Source organism: Ambystoma mexicanum, chromosome 3q, assembly GCF_040938575.1.
Source record: "Ambystoma mexicanum isolate Mex_15411 chromosome 3q, UKY_AmexF1_1, whole genome shotgun sequence".
Lineage (NCBI taxonomy): Eukaryota > Metazoa > Chordata > Amphibia > Caudata > Ambystomatidae > Ambystoma > Ambystoma mexicanum.
Window position 1 is genome coordinate 1,009,615,500 of NC_090926.1, and position 15,571 is coordinate 1,009,631,070.

General features: G+C 51.8%; 1 protein-coding gene across 4 annotated transcripts in view; it reads right to left on the bottom strand.

Annotated features, from left to right (window-relative positions):
* Nucleotides 1–15,571, bottom strand: part of RPTOR (regulatory associated protein of MTOR complex 1) — a 2,822,438-nt gene that overhangs the window by 304,176 nt on the left and 2,502,691 nt on the right. For all 4 annotated transcript variants that reach the window (XM_069655181.1, XM_069655184.1, XM_069655182.1 and 1 more), the window contains exon 27: nt 2,164–2,288. In XM_069655181.1, the coding sequence (XP_069511282.1) occupies nt 2,164–2,288 (125 nt within the window). The remainder of the gene's footprint in view (nt 1–2,163; nt 2,289–15,571) is intronic.

Genomic DNA, 15,571 nt, shown 5'->3' on the forward strand with positions numbered 1-15,571 from the left:
ACAGCTGCCTTTCACTGCCCGTGACCGCCAAGACTGGGAGATGGTCAATTCTAACTAATAGAATTAATCTCCTCAGCCTAGGTAAAGGGCAGAGATTGAGATATTTCTGAGAGCTCTTAAATGTATATAATATGTAAGATATGAACTGATATATTTTGAGACCGCTAAGGTGCGAGTAGCTTTTCTGGCAATCCCATGGATCAACATTTTTAGCCAATGATAACTTCATTGCGATAGTGTCACCACCCCATCTGGGAGCCCAACCAATTTCTCTGAATAAACTTGTAATGGTCTTCTTAATAAGTGGGTTCCCAGATTCTTTAGATATTTCTTGATGCATTGACGACAAGAGCAGATTTTGTGGCGCATTACAGATTTGCAAATACATTTCGGCTCGCTTTTTTAGAACAACAGATTTTAATGATAACAGTCCTAGTTCAAGTCTGATAATGGCCATAGGAATGCACGGAGGGAGACCAAGGATCTTCCTCCAAAATGTACCTTCAACTATTTGCAGCCATTTCAGGTCAATAGACATAAGTGATTCAAGACCATACGTTACCATCGGTGTTAGAACCTGAATATATAATTGGCGAGCTCCCCAGATGGCATAGCTGCTTTGATTGATGGTGAATTGATAGATTAGTGCAGTCAGTTGGGCAGATCTAGCCGTACAGGACTGGATGCAGGCGAGACAATTCAATCTCAACCCAAAGATATTTATATTGGGGCATACAGAGGATCTCCAGCGCCTGCACCAGTAAATAAGGGCGAGCAATTTCTTTGACAGAAAATGTCATCACCTGGTTTTTCTCTCGGTTGATGAGCAGTCCGTTAACATCCGCATAAGCCTATAATGCTTCATCTGATCTCAAAAGACCACTAAAAGTGTGGCGAGGGATGTCTATATAATTAGCGTACGCTAATAATAGGCAATGGGTTGCGCCTATTTTTGGAGGACAATTATGGGAATCTGCAATGGCTATTGGTAAATCATAGACGAAAAGATTATAAAGTAATGGAGTAGTCTCACAACCATGTGCGACCCCCCCCTCCCATTTTGCTTTATGGGATTCGTCATGGTACCTTGGGTGTCTAGCTTAAGAGAGACAGTGGTATCATGATGAAGGAGTCTCAGATAATAAAACAATCCCTCAGGGCAGCCCAATAGGTCCAACTTAAGCCAAAGTTTCTCCCGGCTGACCAGGTTGAATGCTGCTTTAAAATCTATGTAAAGAACAGAGTATATGGTTGCCAGTTTTCATAGCTTTCATTCGCGGGCTAGCCAATATTAATAGATTACGTGCTGTAGAATAACCTTGTCTGAAACAACTTTGAAATCGGTTAAGTAGTCCAGTCTTATCTACGCATACTTGTAGCTCCTGAAAGAGAAACATAGCAAAATGTTTACCCGTACAGTCTAACAGACAACAGCATATAATTGCTCGGCTCCAACTTGCAGTCCTTTTTAAAGACTGGAATAAGGATGGCAGTCTGGCAGGAGCTGGGTATTATTCCTTCTGCTAGTACATTACTGAACAGTATTTTTAATAGCTTTGCCCAGAATTCAGGTTTGCTTTTGAGCACAATATTTGCCAGCCCATTAGGTCTGGGTGGTCGGGAAGATTTTTGTTTTTTAACTTTAGCAACAAGCATATCTGATGTAACATTAAAGGGAGGAGAAGGAGGTAATATTTTAACCTCTTCTTGGTCAACCGCTCCCGCACAGATGTTACGACTTTCCAGGAAGCTAACCCACTCCTGGGCACCAATTGGGTTGATCAGAGGAACCCAGTCTTTTCCCTTTGAGTCACCACCTTTCACAGATAGTCATCCAGTCTCACATAATCCTCCCTCATAATATCCGTCCAGGGTCAGGCTCAGGAAGCGGTTGCCTTACGCTGGCCATGTGGAAAGAGATCATCACCGGGGAATCAGTGATGACTCCGCAGGATTCATCACAGTGTACACACTTGTAAATTCCATATAATGGGAGTAAATATTTTGCTACACTTCTGAAAATGTATCAATAGCCATAGCTTACAGAATACTTTAATGGGCCAACATGGTGGCAAACAATTTTATTTACAATTCTGGATCAGAGGCGGTGGGGTGCTAGGAAGAGTGATTCTCTGTGTACAACAATAAGAGGATAAGTCTCACCTGTGGCACTTAGCAGCAATGAGCAGTCATGTCCATTCAGGTACTCCATGGCCGTGATCCGGGTGTAGCGAGGGTTTCCATTGTGGAAGTAGTCCAGCTTCTCCCCCTTCTTCCAATCCCAAAAGCTGTGCCAGGAAGGAGAAAAGATAGAGGATAAGAGTTGTGGTTATACACACACAACTTCAAGACAAACAAAACACTATAGGCTCTGCAGTCAAGTTTATAACAGCATCACTTCCTGAAAGTGGGAGGGCCAGATGACCTTCACAAAGCTATTACCTTCTATGACCACGTGGATGACCCAGCATTAATATATAGAGGAAGCTATGTTTGCAACCATGTACATACAAGGTATTGGCCCAACGCAATTTTTTTAAAAAAAACAGAGGTTTTATGGTGCTTACAAATAGTAAGAGTACATGTGTACACAAATTCATATGGCACTTTTGAGGTACATTAAATATATATACACCACATTGAGTGAAATTTCACATCACATGACACATACTCTGACCAGATTGTTGCCTGGTAGCGTTATATAAATGATGTTTTTGTTATATGGAAGGGGACCGAGGCAGGATGGGTTCATTTGTTAAGAAGATTAACTCTAACAACATGAATTTGCCTTTCACCAAGAATCACAGTACCTCAGAAAAAGTTTACCTTAATGTTATTGTTACTTTAGATGTTCATGGGATACACACCTCTTTACATAAAAAACACACCATATCGAGTCTTCCCATTCATGCCACCACCAGCCACCCTGTAAACTGTAAGAACATTATCCCCTACGAGGAATTTGTATGTTATCGTCAAAACTGTTCCGATTTAACTTAATTTGACCAGTGTTCGTCACAATTTTTGTTACATAGGTATTACAAAGGTGTCATTGAGAATGCGTATGTTAAGACCAGAGAAATCAAAAGGGACCACTTGTTAAACATAAACAGAAAAAGCAATGAGTAGGTCTATGTTGCCTGCCTTATTAAGATTTACAATACCTCTTCACAGAGTGTAAGGAAGAAAATTCAAAGGCATTGGCATGTTGTTAGAATGGATACAGATTTATTTCCGTTGCTCTCCCTACGACCGTGTTTTACATACAGACGGGTGCCATCATTGAGAGACAAACTGGTGTCCAGCTTTCTTCAGCTTACCGTGCTGAATCCTGCTGCATCCTCACAGAATCCCAGTGTTAGGCAGAATTATATGCAGTACCCTTTGGGAACACTACACACAATTAGGACTACAAGTGAAGAACAATTTCACCTTTGGTACAAGCCTGTACTACACAGTTATAGTGGTAGCAGTAGCGAATCAGCCAGACTTATCTGAAGAGTAAGCGAGCAGTACAAGAAGTTACACAAAGGGACAGCAATTACTATGGTTCAGGCAAACACTGACTCAAGGTTTCTAAGTAAAAGAATATATATTTATTTACTTATCAGTTGTATAACAGTTCACCTTTCTAAACAAGTCAAAAATCACAATCATAAATACACCACACCACGTCCCTTAAATTCCAGACAAGTTCACAAAATGAAGTGGGAGCAAAATGGCACTCCAGCAATTTAAAAGGGAGGGAAAGACAAAGTTATTAGAAATTAGGCAAAACCATCAGGTTAGTGATCAGGGCAATAGAACAAGAGAGCCTACAGTGATGTGATCAGATAGAAAAGGCTTAGGGCCAAAGTCCATGGGACAAAAGTCTGTTGCTCAAGATCACACAGTTCCGGATAGTTCGCAGTAAAGTTTGTGGCACATATTGCAGACGAGGTTAGTTGGTAGAAAAGTTAGTTCAAAGAGAGGAGAATGCCAAGCCATTGGATTGGAGAAAGATTTCAAACACTTTCTCCACGGCTGACCGAAACGGACAACCGGATTTGCACAGTACCTTAAAACGGAGAGGGAGCTGTAGCTGAGGCGGACGTTCCTGGTGGTTCCTGCAGGCTCACGGTTCCTGAAGCGACTGTCGGACTGACACGAAGTAGGAAGACTGGAGGGTCCTGCGCCACCCAGGGAAGAAACCAGCAGCAGAGCAAATCAACGAATAAAAGGTGCGCTCCTTAAAACCAAAGCAGGGTCCGACCTTCCTGGCTATCCGGCCCACTGTAGCTCTGCACAGCAAATTCGACCAGAGGAGGGGTCTTGGCTTGTAGTATGTGCGAACTGGTAGGTCCCACTAGCTCAAGGGAAGAAGTTTACTGGAGGATATTCTCTGTCGTCGGATTTGGAGATTCGGACCTGCAGCAGGGCTTCACTGGGCGGTTCAGTCTTGGTAGGGGTCCTCTTCTTCCAGTCCTCGTTGGTTCTTTCGTTCCAGTGGCGACTCTGCTCTTCCAGTCCCAGAGACCTGCTTTTTATGCAGTTTTCCCCCATTCATACAGCCTGGCTGTCAATTACACAACAGGGTGGCTGGCCTGGCAAGGTCAGTCCCCTTAGCCAATCAGACAAGAGTGCGACTTGGGTTACACTAAGGCAACCCATGGCAGGGATCCGGAGATTCCTCCCTCACATCCTGCCCCTCTACACTATCAGGTGCCTTAAGGAGGGCTTCTGTGCAGAAGCCCGCGAAAAGACAGCGAACAAAGGAATCATCCCCGGTTTGCCGCACAGAGAAAAACACGAGAAAGACTTTAACAAAAAGAAATGGCGAATAAACCCAGCCGGAACCAAAATAAAATGTATTTGGTCAAGTGGGTTTATGTTCGAGGCTACTATAATAGCCTGGAACAATACCACATTTTTTTTTTTTAAATATGTTTATTTTAAACAAGGCAGGAAACAAATACAGTTATACAGCACTGTGAGCTTCCGAACATTTGAACATATTATGAACACATTACCCCACCTTCCCCCCCATCCCATTTGTCCATTTGGGTCTCCACCCCGGAAGCTGGCATTCCCCCTCTTCCCTCCCCTAGATCTCGCGCCCCCTCTCGGAGGTGTCTCCCTGTCTAGAATCCGCTTAGCTTGTCGGGGCTTATATGTGAGAGCCGGGAATCTTTGGTCATAGTCAAGGAATGGCCTCCACACATTCTGGAAGCGATGGAGAGTTCCTGCCTTTGCCGCCGTCACCTTTTCTGCGATGAGGATATCCCATAATTTGATCCACCATAGGGGCAGGAGCGGTCCCTCCCTGGCTTTCCAGGAGCGGGCGATAGTTATCCTTCCTGCTAAGAGGCATTGGGACAGGAATTTGGCTTTGGGCCCAGACCTTGGGTATATTCCTGGGATTGGGGTGCCCAGCAGAATGGGTTCAGGCTCTAGAGGGAGTGTGGTTTGGGTAATATCTTTAACGAAGTGCAAGCATTGTTTCCTTAATTGTTGGACTAGTGGGCATGTCCACCACATGTGAAAGAAAGTCCCTGTGTGCCCACATTGTCTCCAGCATGCCGGGTCCAGGGAGCTGTTTATATGGTGGAGCCTCAGGGGGGAGTAGTACCAGCGCAACAGAATTTTGTAAGCGCACTCTCTGTTGGTAATGCAGGCCGAGGAGGAGTGCGCCCGGGACCATATGTCTGTCCAGGTCTGGTCCTCTATAGGATGACCCAAGTCCTCTTCCCATTGTGCCATGGTGCGGGGTTCTAGATGTGAGGAAGTCCCCCTGGAAACGTTTATATAGGGCCAAGATCTTACCTGGGGCGGGAAGGTCCATCAGGGTTAGTTTGTGCTGTAGGCGGGCGGAGTGCTGCAAGGCGAGTCTGCGGGTGGGAGCACCAGTGGCGAAGCTGTATATAGGTAAACCTGTCGGTCTTGCGTAGGTGAAAGGTCTCTTTGCATTGTGTGAATGTGCATGGTTCCCCTTCTTCATATAGTTGCTCCAATGATTCCAGGCCCCCTGCGATCCAGTTCTTAAAGTTCCGGGAGTCATACCCGGCGAAAATGTTGGATTGAGAAAAATTGGTGATGAGGGACTTAGGCCCCTAGGGACCCCTTTTTTCTTTAGCGCTTTATCCCATGCCTCCACGGTATATCTGGTGGCCAGTAGCAGTTTCTCTGTCTGCCGCATCGGAGGCGGGATGTGCGGGAGGAAGCGCAGGGGGAGGGCCAGGCGAGATTGTTCGAGTTCCACCCATCTAGGGCGGTTAGAGGACATGCGCCAAGCCTGGGTGATTGCCAATTGTGCTGCTATCTGGTAACCTTGCAGGTCGGGTACCCCTAGACCGCCAAGCTTGGCGTTCCCCAACATCGTTCTCAGGGGGATTCTGGGCTTTTTCCCCCGCCAGATAAAGCGCAGCATATTCCTTTGGAGGTCTCGAAGAGCCAGAGGAGGGATAGGCACCGGGAGTGAGGAGCAAGCATAGAGGAATATGGGAAGAAGGTTCATTTTACAGGCAGTGATACGGCCTATTAACGAGATTTCCTGTACTTTCCAACGCCTCAGGTCATCTGCCAGTTCCTTAAAGAGAGGGGGGAAGTTCAAGCGGTAGACCTCCCTTGGGTTCGCCGGGATTTGGACCCCCAAGTAGGGGATTGCTGTAGTTTTCCACTGAATGGGACAAAGTGGGGCCAGAGTCGCCCTCTCCGTCGGAGTCAGGCCTATCCCAAGAGCTGTAGATTTATCAAAGTTAATAGAGAAGCCAGTAACTCTCCCATAGTCCTTTATTTCGGCCAGGGCGTGTTTGAGAGAAAGAGAGGGCTGTGTGATAGTAAATAGAACATCGTCCGCGTATAGGGCCACTTTATGTTGGGAGGGTCCCACCTGGAGCCCCTTAATAGAGTCATTTAGTCTGATTCTTTGGGCAAAGGGCTCCATGACCAAGGCAAATAAGAGTGGGGAGAGTGGGCATCCTTGCCTGATTCCACTGGTTAGGGGAATAGGGGAGGAGAGGTTTCCATTAATTCTCAAGAGGGTCGTCGGAGATCTGTAGTTTGCCAGGGCCATGGTGCGGAACTCCAGTCCGAAGCCAAAGGCCTCCAGGGTGATGGTCAGAAAGGTCCAGTCTACTTTGTCAAACGGCTTGGTGGCGTCGAAGGCTAGCAATGCCAAGCCTTGGGAATTCCGAGCAGCCAGGTCTACCAGATCCAGGGTTCTACAAATGTTGTCGCTTGTTGCTCCATTTCCAATAAATCCGGTCTGGGCAGGATGGATTATATCAGGCAGGACGCGGGAAAGGCGCGTTGCTAGGACTTTCGAGTGGATGTTGGCATCGATGTTCAGTAGTGCAATGGGTCTGTAGGAAGCCGGGTCCGCTGGGTCCCTCCCAGGCTTGGGAAAAAGGACCGTCATGGACACCTGCATGGAGGGGGTTATGGCGCCCGTAGTTCGAAAAGAGTTAAGGAACAAGTTACTTACCTGTAACTGTTGTTCTCCAGCATGGGTCTGGCATGGATTCACATGCTCATGAATATTCCCCGTCGTCAGGCTGGGAATCCTCGGTAAAGAAAAAGTCAGTATCAGTTTCGTTTCTGATCTGTCTTTCGTAGTAGTAACCAATCACTGATCTTTGCGTCGTACTGAACACAGCCAATGACTGCCATCTCCCTAAGCCCCGCCTCTGGCAACCATCTTCAGATTTGGTAGCACGTGAAGTGGCAGTATGACCAAGTGACGAGCCGCAGAGGGGTAGGCGGGAGGGTTTGCATGTGAATCCATGCCAGACCCATGCTGGAGAACAACAGTTACAGGTAAGTAACTTGTTCCTTCTCCAGCATGGGGTCTGGCATGGATTCACGTGCTCATGAATATAAGAATACATAGCAGTACACACAATCACAACCACGGGAGGTGGCAAAGGCTCAACATTAAGCAATACAACAACTGAACATTAAGCATCTCTTACCTCCTCACCAGGCTCACCTTAAGCGAACAGGTTGCGCAGCACTGCTTGGCCGACCCTGGACTCCTCCCTGGAATCCCGATCGACGCAGTAGAATCTCATGAAGGTGTGCGTCGACCTCCACGTAGCAGCCCTGCAGATGTCCAGCAGGGGCACACCAGATAGGAACGCCGTAGTAGCAGCGATCGCTCTGGTCGAATGGGCTCTCGGACGGCCTGGCAGCGGTCGGTTAGCCAACCGGTGGCAGTGCATGATGCAGCCGGAGAGCCATCTGGAAATAGAAGACTTCGAGAGAACCTTCCCTTGATTTACAGGTCCAAAGTTCACAAACAGCTGTGATGTCCTCCGAAAACTCTTTGTGTGGTCCACGTAGAACTTCAGCGCTCTAGCCACATCCAGCGAGTGCAAAGTCCTCTCGGCGGGCGACGAAGGAGACGGGAAGAAAACAGGTAACACCAGGGGCTCGTTAAGATGGAAGTGCGACGGCACCTTGGGCATAAAGGAGCACCTAAGCACCACCCTCGAGGCATGGAAAGTCAAGTACAGTGCTTTGCAGGATAGGGCCTGGATCTCTCCCACTCGTGTGCGGAGGTAATGGCCACAAGGAATGCAGTCTTCCACGACACAAACTTCATCGGTGCGGAGTGCATCGGCTCGAATGGGGGCCCCATGAGCCTAGTCAGCACCATGTTAAGTTCCCACGCCGGGGCCTTCACCGGCGGGAACGACCGGAACAGTCCTTTCATAAACTCTTTTACCAGTCGATGTGACCACAGGGACGTCCGTCCTGTGGTTCTGGTATATCTGGAGATCGCCGCCAGATGAATCTTAATGGAGGCATGGGTTAGCCCAGCCTTTGCCAGCGATAGCAGGTACGGCAGCACCTGAGGGGCCGTAATCCGTAGGGGGTTCACCTTCTGTGCTCGGCACCAGATAGAGAACCTCTTCCACTTGTGACCGTAGCATTTGAGAGTCGAGGGCACCCTGGCCTTTGCAAGAACCTCTCTGCAGTCGGCCGGTATATCGTACCCTCCAAACTCTAGCGCTGCAGGAGCCAAGCCTGCAGGTTCAGCGACGCCGGGTCGTGGTGGAAGATGGCGCCTCCTTCTCTGGAGAGAAGATCCGCGTCCGCCGACAGCTTGATGGATCGGGACGTTGACAAGTCAATTTGGGGTTTGCCCCATCGTCGGAAGAGTTGATCCACCTGATCCTGGTGCAGCTCACACTCGTGTCACGCGCGCAGATCCCTGCTGAGCGAGTCGGCGATGGTGTTTCTTTCTCCTGCCAGGTGGAAGGGAACCAGGAACATCCCCTGGGCGACCGCCCAGTGCCACAGATCCTGTGCCTCCTTGGATAGGGCTGGGGATCTGGTACCTCCCTGCTTCCGTATGTAAAACATTGTCGTGGTGTTGTCCGTGAAGATCCGCACCACCTTGCCCTTGAGCGACGGGAGGAACGATTTGAGAGCCCAGAACACGGCTCGGAGTTCCAGGATGTTGATGTGCAGGAGCTTCTTCTCCGGGAGCCAGAGGCCTCTTGCGTGGAGATCTCCGGTGTGGGCGCCCCAACCTTCCAGGGAAGCGTCCGTCGTCACCGTCTCCTGGTACGCCGGCGTCTGAAAATCCTTGCCCGCCGTGAGGTGCGCTCGAACGCCCCACCAATGAATCACCCGCCGGAACACCTCGTTGAGGGGGACCCTGTCTTCGAAGGTGCCCGTCGCCTGCGTCCAACGGGCGTCAAGAAATTCTTGAAGAGGGCGCATCTGTAGTCTGCATAGGCGCACCAGGTAGATGCAAGAGGACATCATCCCCAGGAGGGACTTGATGGACCTCACCCTGGCCACGTCCGTGGCTAGCAGGCGCTGCACTTTGCCCAGAATGGTCTTCGTCCATTCTTCCGACGGTGCCGCCAGGCGCCTCACTGTATCGAGCTTCGCTCCCAGAAACAGGGCCACCTGCGACGGCACCAGGTGGGACTTTGGGTAATTTATGGCGAATCCCAGGTCTGTGAGTAGCTGGACGGTCCTCGCAGTGTGTTCGACGGCGAGTTCCCTCGTCCTTGAGTGGATGAGCCAGTCGTCCAGGTAGGGGTAGACGTGGATCCCCTGCAGGCGCAGCCGCGCCACCACAGGTGCTAGGCACTTGGTAAAGACCCTGGGGGCCGACTTCAATCCGAACGGCAGTGCTCTGAATTGGTAGTGGCGTCCCTGGACGACGAACCTGAGGAACTTTCGGTGACTTCTGAGGATGGGAACGAGGAAGTATGCATCCTCCAGGTCCAGCGACAACAGAAAGTCGCCTTCCTCCAGCTGTCCCAGCACGTGCTGGAGGGTGACCATCCTGAACTTTTGTGACCTGATGTATTTGTTCAAACGACGAAGGTCCAGGATGGGGCGCCAGCCGCCCGCCTTCTTCCTGACGAGGAAGTACCTTGAGTACACCCCAGAGCCTCTTCGGGACGGGCTCGATGGCGCCTTTCCTGAGCATCGCCCGTACTTCCAACAGCAGTTGCGGGACGTGATTTTCCTTCCTGGCCACAGGTGGAATGTGAGGGCACTTCTTCAGGAATTCGATAGAGTGTCCTCTTGCCAGGGTATCCAGCACCCAACGATCGGTGGAGATGCACTTCCACACACCGACGAACTTCGTCAGCCGGCCTCCCAACGGGGTGCTTCGGTGGGGGCCCGAGGCTACGGCCGGTTCAGTCCTGCTTGGAGGTGGTGGCCTTGCCGCCCTGGCCACCTTGCCGATGGCGGCGAGGCGCTCCCTGCTTGCCGCGACCCCTGTAGGCCTCCTGAGACGAGGAGCGTGCCGTCTGGCGGTAGGACGAGCCACCGCTGGATCCCTTGGAGGCCCCCTGTCTGCCTCCGGAGCTCCGAAAGGGCCGTCGTTGCTGAAGGGCTCCTAGGGCGCGGGCCGTCTCCGTCTTTATGGCTTGGAGGGATTCGTCCACCGCCTTCCCGAACAAGTTGCTGCCGTCGAACGGCATGTCCAACACCCTGGTCTGGACGTCCTGACGGAAGTCGGTCGCCCGGAGCCAACCCCGTCGTCGTAGGCAAACTCCGTTGCCCAGCTGGCGGAACCCGGTATCGGCAATATCGGTTGCCACCGTTATGGCGTGGTCCGACGCCACCTCGCCTTCTTGAAGTATTTCCAGGGCCTCGGACCTCTTGTCGTCCGGTAGGAAGTCCAATATGGGGGCCAGTTTAAACCAGAGCTCCCTGTCATAACGGGCCACGATCGCCAGGGCGTTGGCCGCTTTGATCGTCGGCGCCGACGACGACGAAATGACCCGTCGCCGCATGGCGTCCAACTTCTTTCCCTCGCCGTCGGGAGGGGAATTCGACGTTGAGGCTCCTGACCCCGCCGCTTTCTTCTTCGCCGAGACGACCAAGTCTGGCGTTGGCTGGGCCCTGAAGCACAGGGGAGCGGTCTCGGGGACCCGGTACTTCTTCTCGTACCGGTCCCGTTTGGCTGGTGCCGTGGAGGGGTTCTTGAGTACCGACAGGCTCTCCTCCCAGATGTCATCGATTAGAGGCACCGCGATGACAGTCTTCCTCTTGGCCTCTCGGCGCTGATAGAGGAAACCTTCCTTTTTCTGCTCCTCCGGGCAGAGCTGGAACAATTCGGACGCCCTGGCGATCATGGCGTGGAATGAGCCAATCTCGTCGGGCGGAGATTCCCGTGCGACGGGAGACCCTCAGAACCCGTCGTCGAGCGCACCGTCATCTCCCGACTCGTGGGAGGATGAGGAGGGAACTGCAGGCCTTACGGGGGCGAGCAGAGGAGAGGGTTGGGTCCTCCGTCGTTTGTTCTGAGGACTTACCGACGGGCCAGGTTGCGGGTCCTCCGGCCAGAGCATAAGGACTGGATCACAAACAAAATGGCCGCCGAGCTATCCGGAGGCCTAGGTTCCGGCTGCGCCGGAAGGGAAGGCTGCTCTTCCTCGCCATCGTCGTCTTCCTCGGTGATCTTCCTTGCGGGACCGAACCTTCTCGAAATGTACTTCGAGATTCCTCGCGACCTCGGTCAGTTCCCCCTCCGAGGCTGACTCCGAGCTCGAGGAGGCTACCGTGCCCCCCCCCCTTGTTCCATCATGGGGGCCATGACGATGGGCTGAAAAGAGGATTCTCTCCTTGGCGGCAGGGAAACTCTAGTCCCGGAGGCAGTCTCCGCTGGCAGGGTCTCTGCCGGCTTGGTCAGAGTCGCCGCGATCGCCTCGATAGAGGCCTTTGCCTGCTGGGTAGGGGCCTTCACCACCTTAGGTGCGTCCTGGGCCTTCTCCTTAGGGGGAGGGGCGATGCCTCGCTCCCCCTCTCCCGAGATCGGACGTGGCTTCTCCCGAAGCTTACCCGGGGTCTCGGACTTCCTCTTCCCCGAACCGGAGCGCTGGCTCGTGGTTGACGGTGCCGGGGAAGGTGCGCCCTGCCTGGCGACCGAAGAGCCCGACCTTTCGGCGCTCCCGGAGCCAGCGGACTCGCAGCGCTTGGCCTGGTGTTGGGCCCCCGTCGCCGGGGCGCCCGCACAGGACTTAGAAGCCCGCTCAAACCCTTTCTTCTTCTTCTCACCCGTCGAGCCCTTCTCCAACCAGCTGGCGAGACGAGATCAACGGTCCCTCATGGTCCGCTCCGACAAGTTCTTGCAGAACTGGCAGTCCTTCTCTACATGAGTCTTGTCCCCATGAAGACAGTAGAGGCATCGCGAATGTTCGTCCTCAAACACATTCTGCAGCCCGCATCCAGGGCAGCTTGCGGTCCGGGTGACGAACTCGCGTCCTGGGCCATCTCGAAGTAGGCCGCGAATCTTCTGGAATCCTCCAAGAGGTTGATTCGACGAAATCTTCACCCTTGAGGGGCGTAGGAAAATCCCGCAACGGGTACCCGTTAACGGGAGTAGAAACCGTGGAGCTTGAGGCTTCATTAACCGAAAAAATGTGAAAATTCACCTGAAAAAGCGCAAAACACGTAGTAAAAGCTCGAGAGCTAAGCACGAGAACTCCCAACACTTGAACGTGCGGTAAAAATCTGAAGTTGGCTGCCAGAGGCGGGGCTTAGGGAGATGGCAGTCATTGGCTGTGGTCAGTATGACGCAGAGATCAGTGATTGGTTACTACTACGAAAGACAGATCAGAAACGAAACTGATACAGATTTTTTCTTTACCGAGGATTCCCAGCCTGACGACGGGGAATATTCATGAGCATGTGAATCCATGCCAGACCCCATGCTGGAGAAAGAGGTGCACTAGGGGTGGTATTAGTTGATGCCGGAAGAGTTTGTAGAATCTAGTGGTGTATCCATTTGGTCCGGGGCTCTGGATTTAGGGGTTTTTATGGCCTCTTCGACTTCTTCTGCTGAGATTGGCGCGTCCAGAGTGTCTCGGGCTGAGGGCTTCAGCTGCAGGAGGGTGGCCTTCTGCAGGTATTCTGCCTGCTTTTGCCGGTTTCGCGGTTGTGCCGACATTACTTGAATTAAATGTTCGGTTGCCAGTCATAATTTCTCCGGCTCAGAGTATTGAGTCGTGCCCCGGGGGTCACAGAGTCCGATGATGGTGTTGGTTTTCTTGATTTTGGCGAGTTTTGCTACCATTAATTTGTTCGCTTTATTATTTCTGACATAGTAAAATTGTTTGGTTTTTGCTAACAGATGTGCCGTGTGTTTGGCATAGTGTGCTTTGATCTTCATTCGCGCCGTCCGGAGCGCTCGCTGTGTCTTGGGGGACCAGCCTTTATCTTTATGCCTCGCCTCTACTTCTCGGAGGTTTTCCTCAAGGATCATACGGGTTTGTCTTCGGCTTCTGTGGTAAGCCACCCCGCAGGCTATTAGTTCCCCCCGAATGACCGCCTTCATGGCGTCCCAGGTGTTGGCCAGGGAAGTGTCTTCACTGGGGTTTTCCTGGAAGAAGTTCGATATCGAGGTTGTTATAGCATCCCTGATCGACGGGTCATTCAGCATAGGGTCATACAGTGACCATTTGCGACGGCCGGTGGGGGTTGGGTCATAAGAGCGGATCTCTATGGGTACCGGGGCGTGATCTGACAATATTCTTGATCCAATGGACACCTCATTCGTGAAGGCGAGTATCTTGTCAGCAAGAGGTCGATCCTGGAAAAGGTTCTATGAACAGAGGAGTAGAAGGTAAAGTCCCTTTCCGAGGGGTGCAGGACCCTCCATGAGTCGACCACCTCCATGGTCCTGAACAAACGCAGCAGACCCAGGGCCACGGTGGTGTCCACAGAGGAGGCCGAGTGTGTCTTGTCCTTTGAAGGGTCAGGGACTACATTGAAGTCTCCACCCATCATGATCTAACCCTCTGCGAAGGGGACCAGGGTGGAGGATAGGGTCTCGTAGAATGGGACTTGTCCGGTATTCGGTGCGTAGACCGAGATGAAAGTGTATAGCTGGTTCAGCAGGAGACATTTTACTGCCACAAACCTTCCCTCTGGACAGAGTTTAGTTTCCAGAACCTGGGGATTTAGTCCCTTCCTAAAGAGGATAGCCATGCCCCCTTTCTTGCTGCCCCCTGAAGCGATGAATTTCTTAGGAAATTGTTGGGTGTGCAGGCGCCTGAAGTCCACTGGTAAGAGATGGGTCTCCTGGAGCATGGCCACTGCCGCCTCCTCGTCCTGGAGCTTCTGTAGGATAGATTTACGTTTAGGGGGTGAGTTCAGTCCCCTGACGTTGAGGGAGATGACTTTGAGGGTGCAATGGACCCGAGTAGGGGGGTGAGGGGTTTCAGAGGAGTTCAGGTGGGGGGTATAGGTTGGATTAAGGTCAGCCATTGTCCGGAAGAAAGGAAGTGGTTGTTATCCTGCTCTTGCGTTTTTAGTCCCTGCCTCCAACAGGGAGGCCGGGTGTTAACTGGCGGGGGGGACGGCATTGTGAGGCCGGAGCCACCCCAGGCCAACAGGGCCAAGTAACAAAATACAGCCAACGTGGCTGAAGCTTCCGGCCATATTATGGCCGGCATTCCAAGGAGCTATAGGTGTAACCTTCCTCGGAAGTGGGCAGGAGCCGTGGGGGGGTGAGGCCCGCTGCGGTGTATGTCTGAAGGTGATTTTGCGGGGTTGTGAAGCGCGGTCATTTCTTCCTCCGGTCTCTTGGGACCCTAGACCACATGTTTCGTTTTTCTTTCGGCGGGGGTGCCGGGTCTCCCTCGATGATATTTTCGGGGGTACCCGGGAGGGTCTTCCCAGGTGAAGGTGGATGCATTATTTGTGTGGCGTCCTCTAGGTGGCTAATTCTTCGTAATGTGCCTTGATGGGTTAATTGTAGTGCTGTTGGAAAAAGCCACCTGTAGCGGATCTATTGGTCCTGGAGGAAAAGAGCCAATGGTCGGAGGGCTCTTCTTTTTTGCAGCGTGAGTAGGGAGAGGTCCTGGTAAAATTGGAGTGGGGATCCTTGGAAGGATAGTTCGTCTCGGGTGCGAGAGATGGATGAGATGGCTTCTTTGGTGGTGAAAAAGTGGACCCTAGTAATAACGTCGGGGGGTGAGCCCGACTCCACTCCGCGGCGGGGGCAGAGCCTGTGGGTGCGGTCAAGCAGGAGTAGGGATTTGTCCAGATCTGGGAGAAGACACTGAAAGAAGTCACCGATGTATTCAGACAATTTCCGATCCGGAACTGCGGC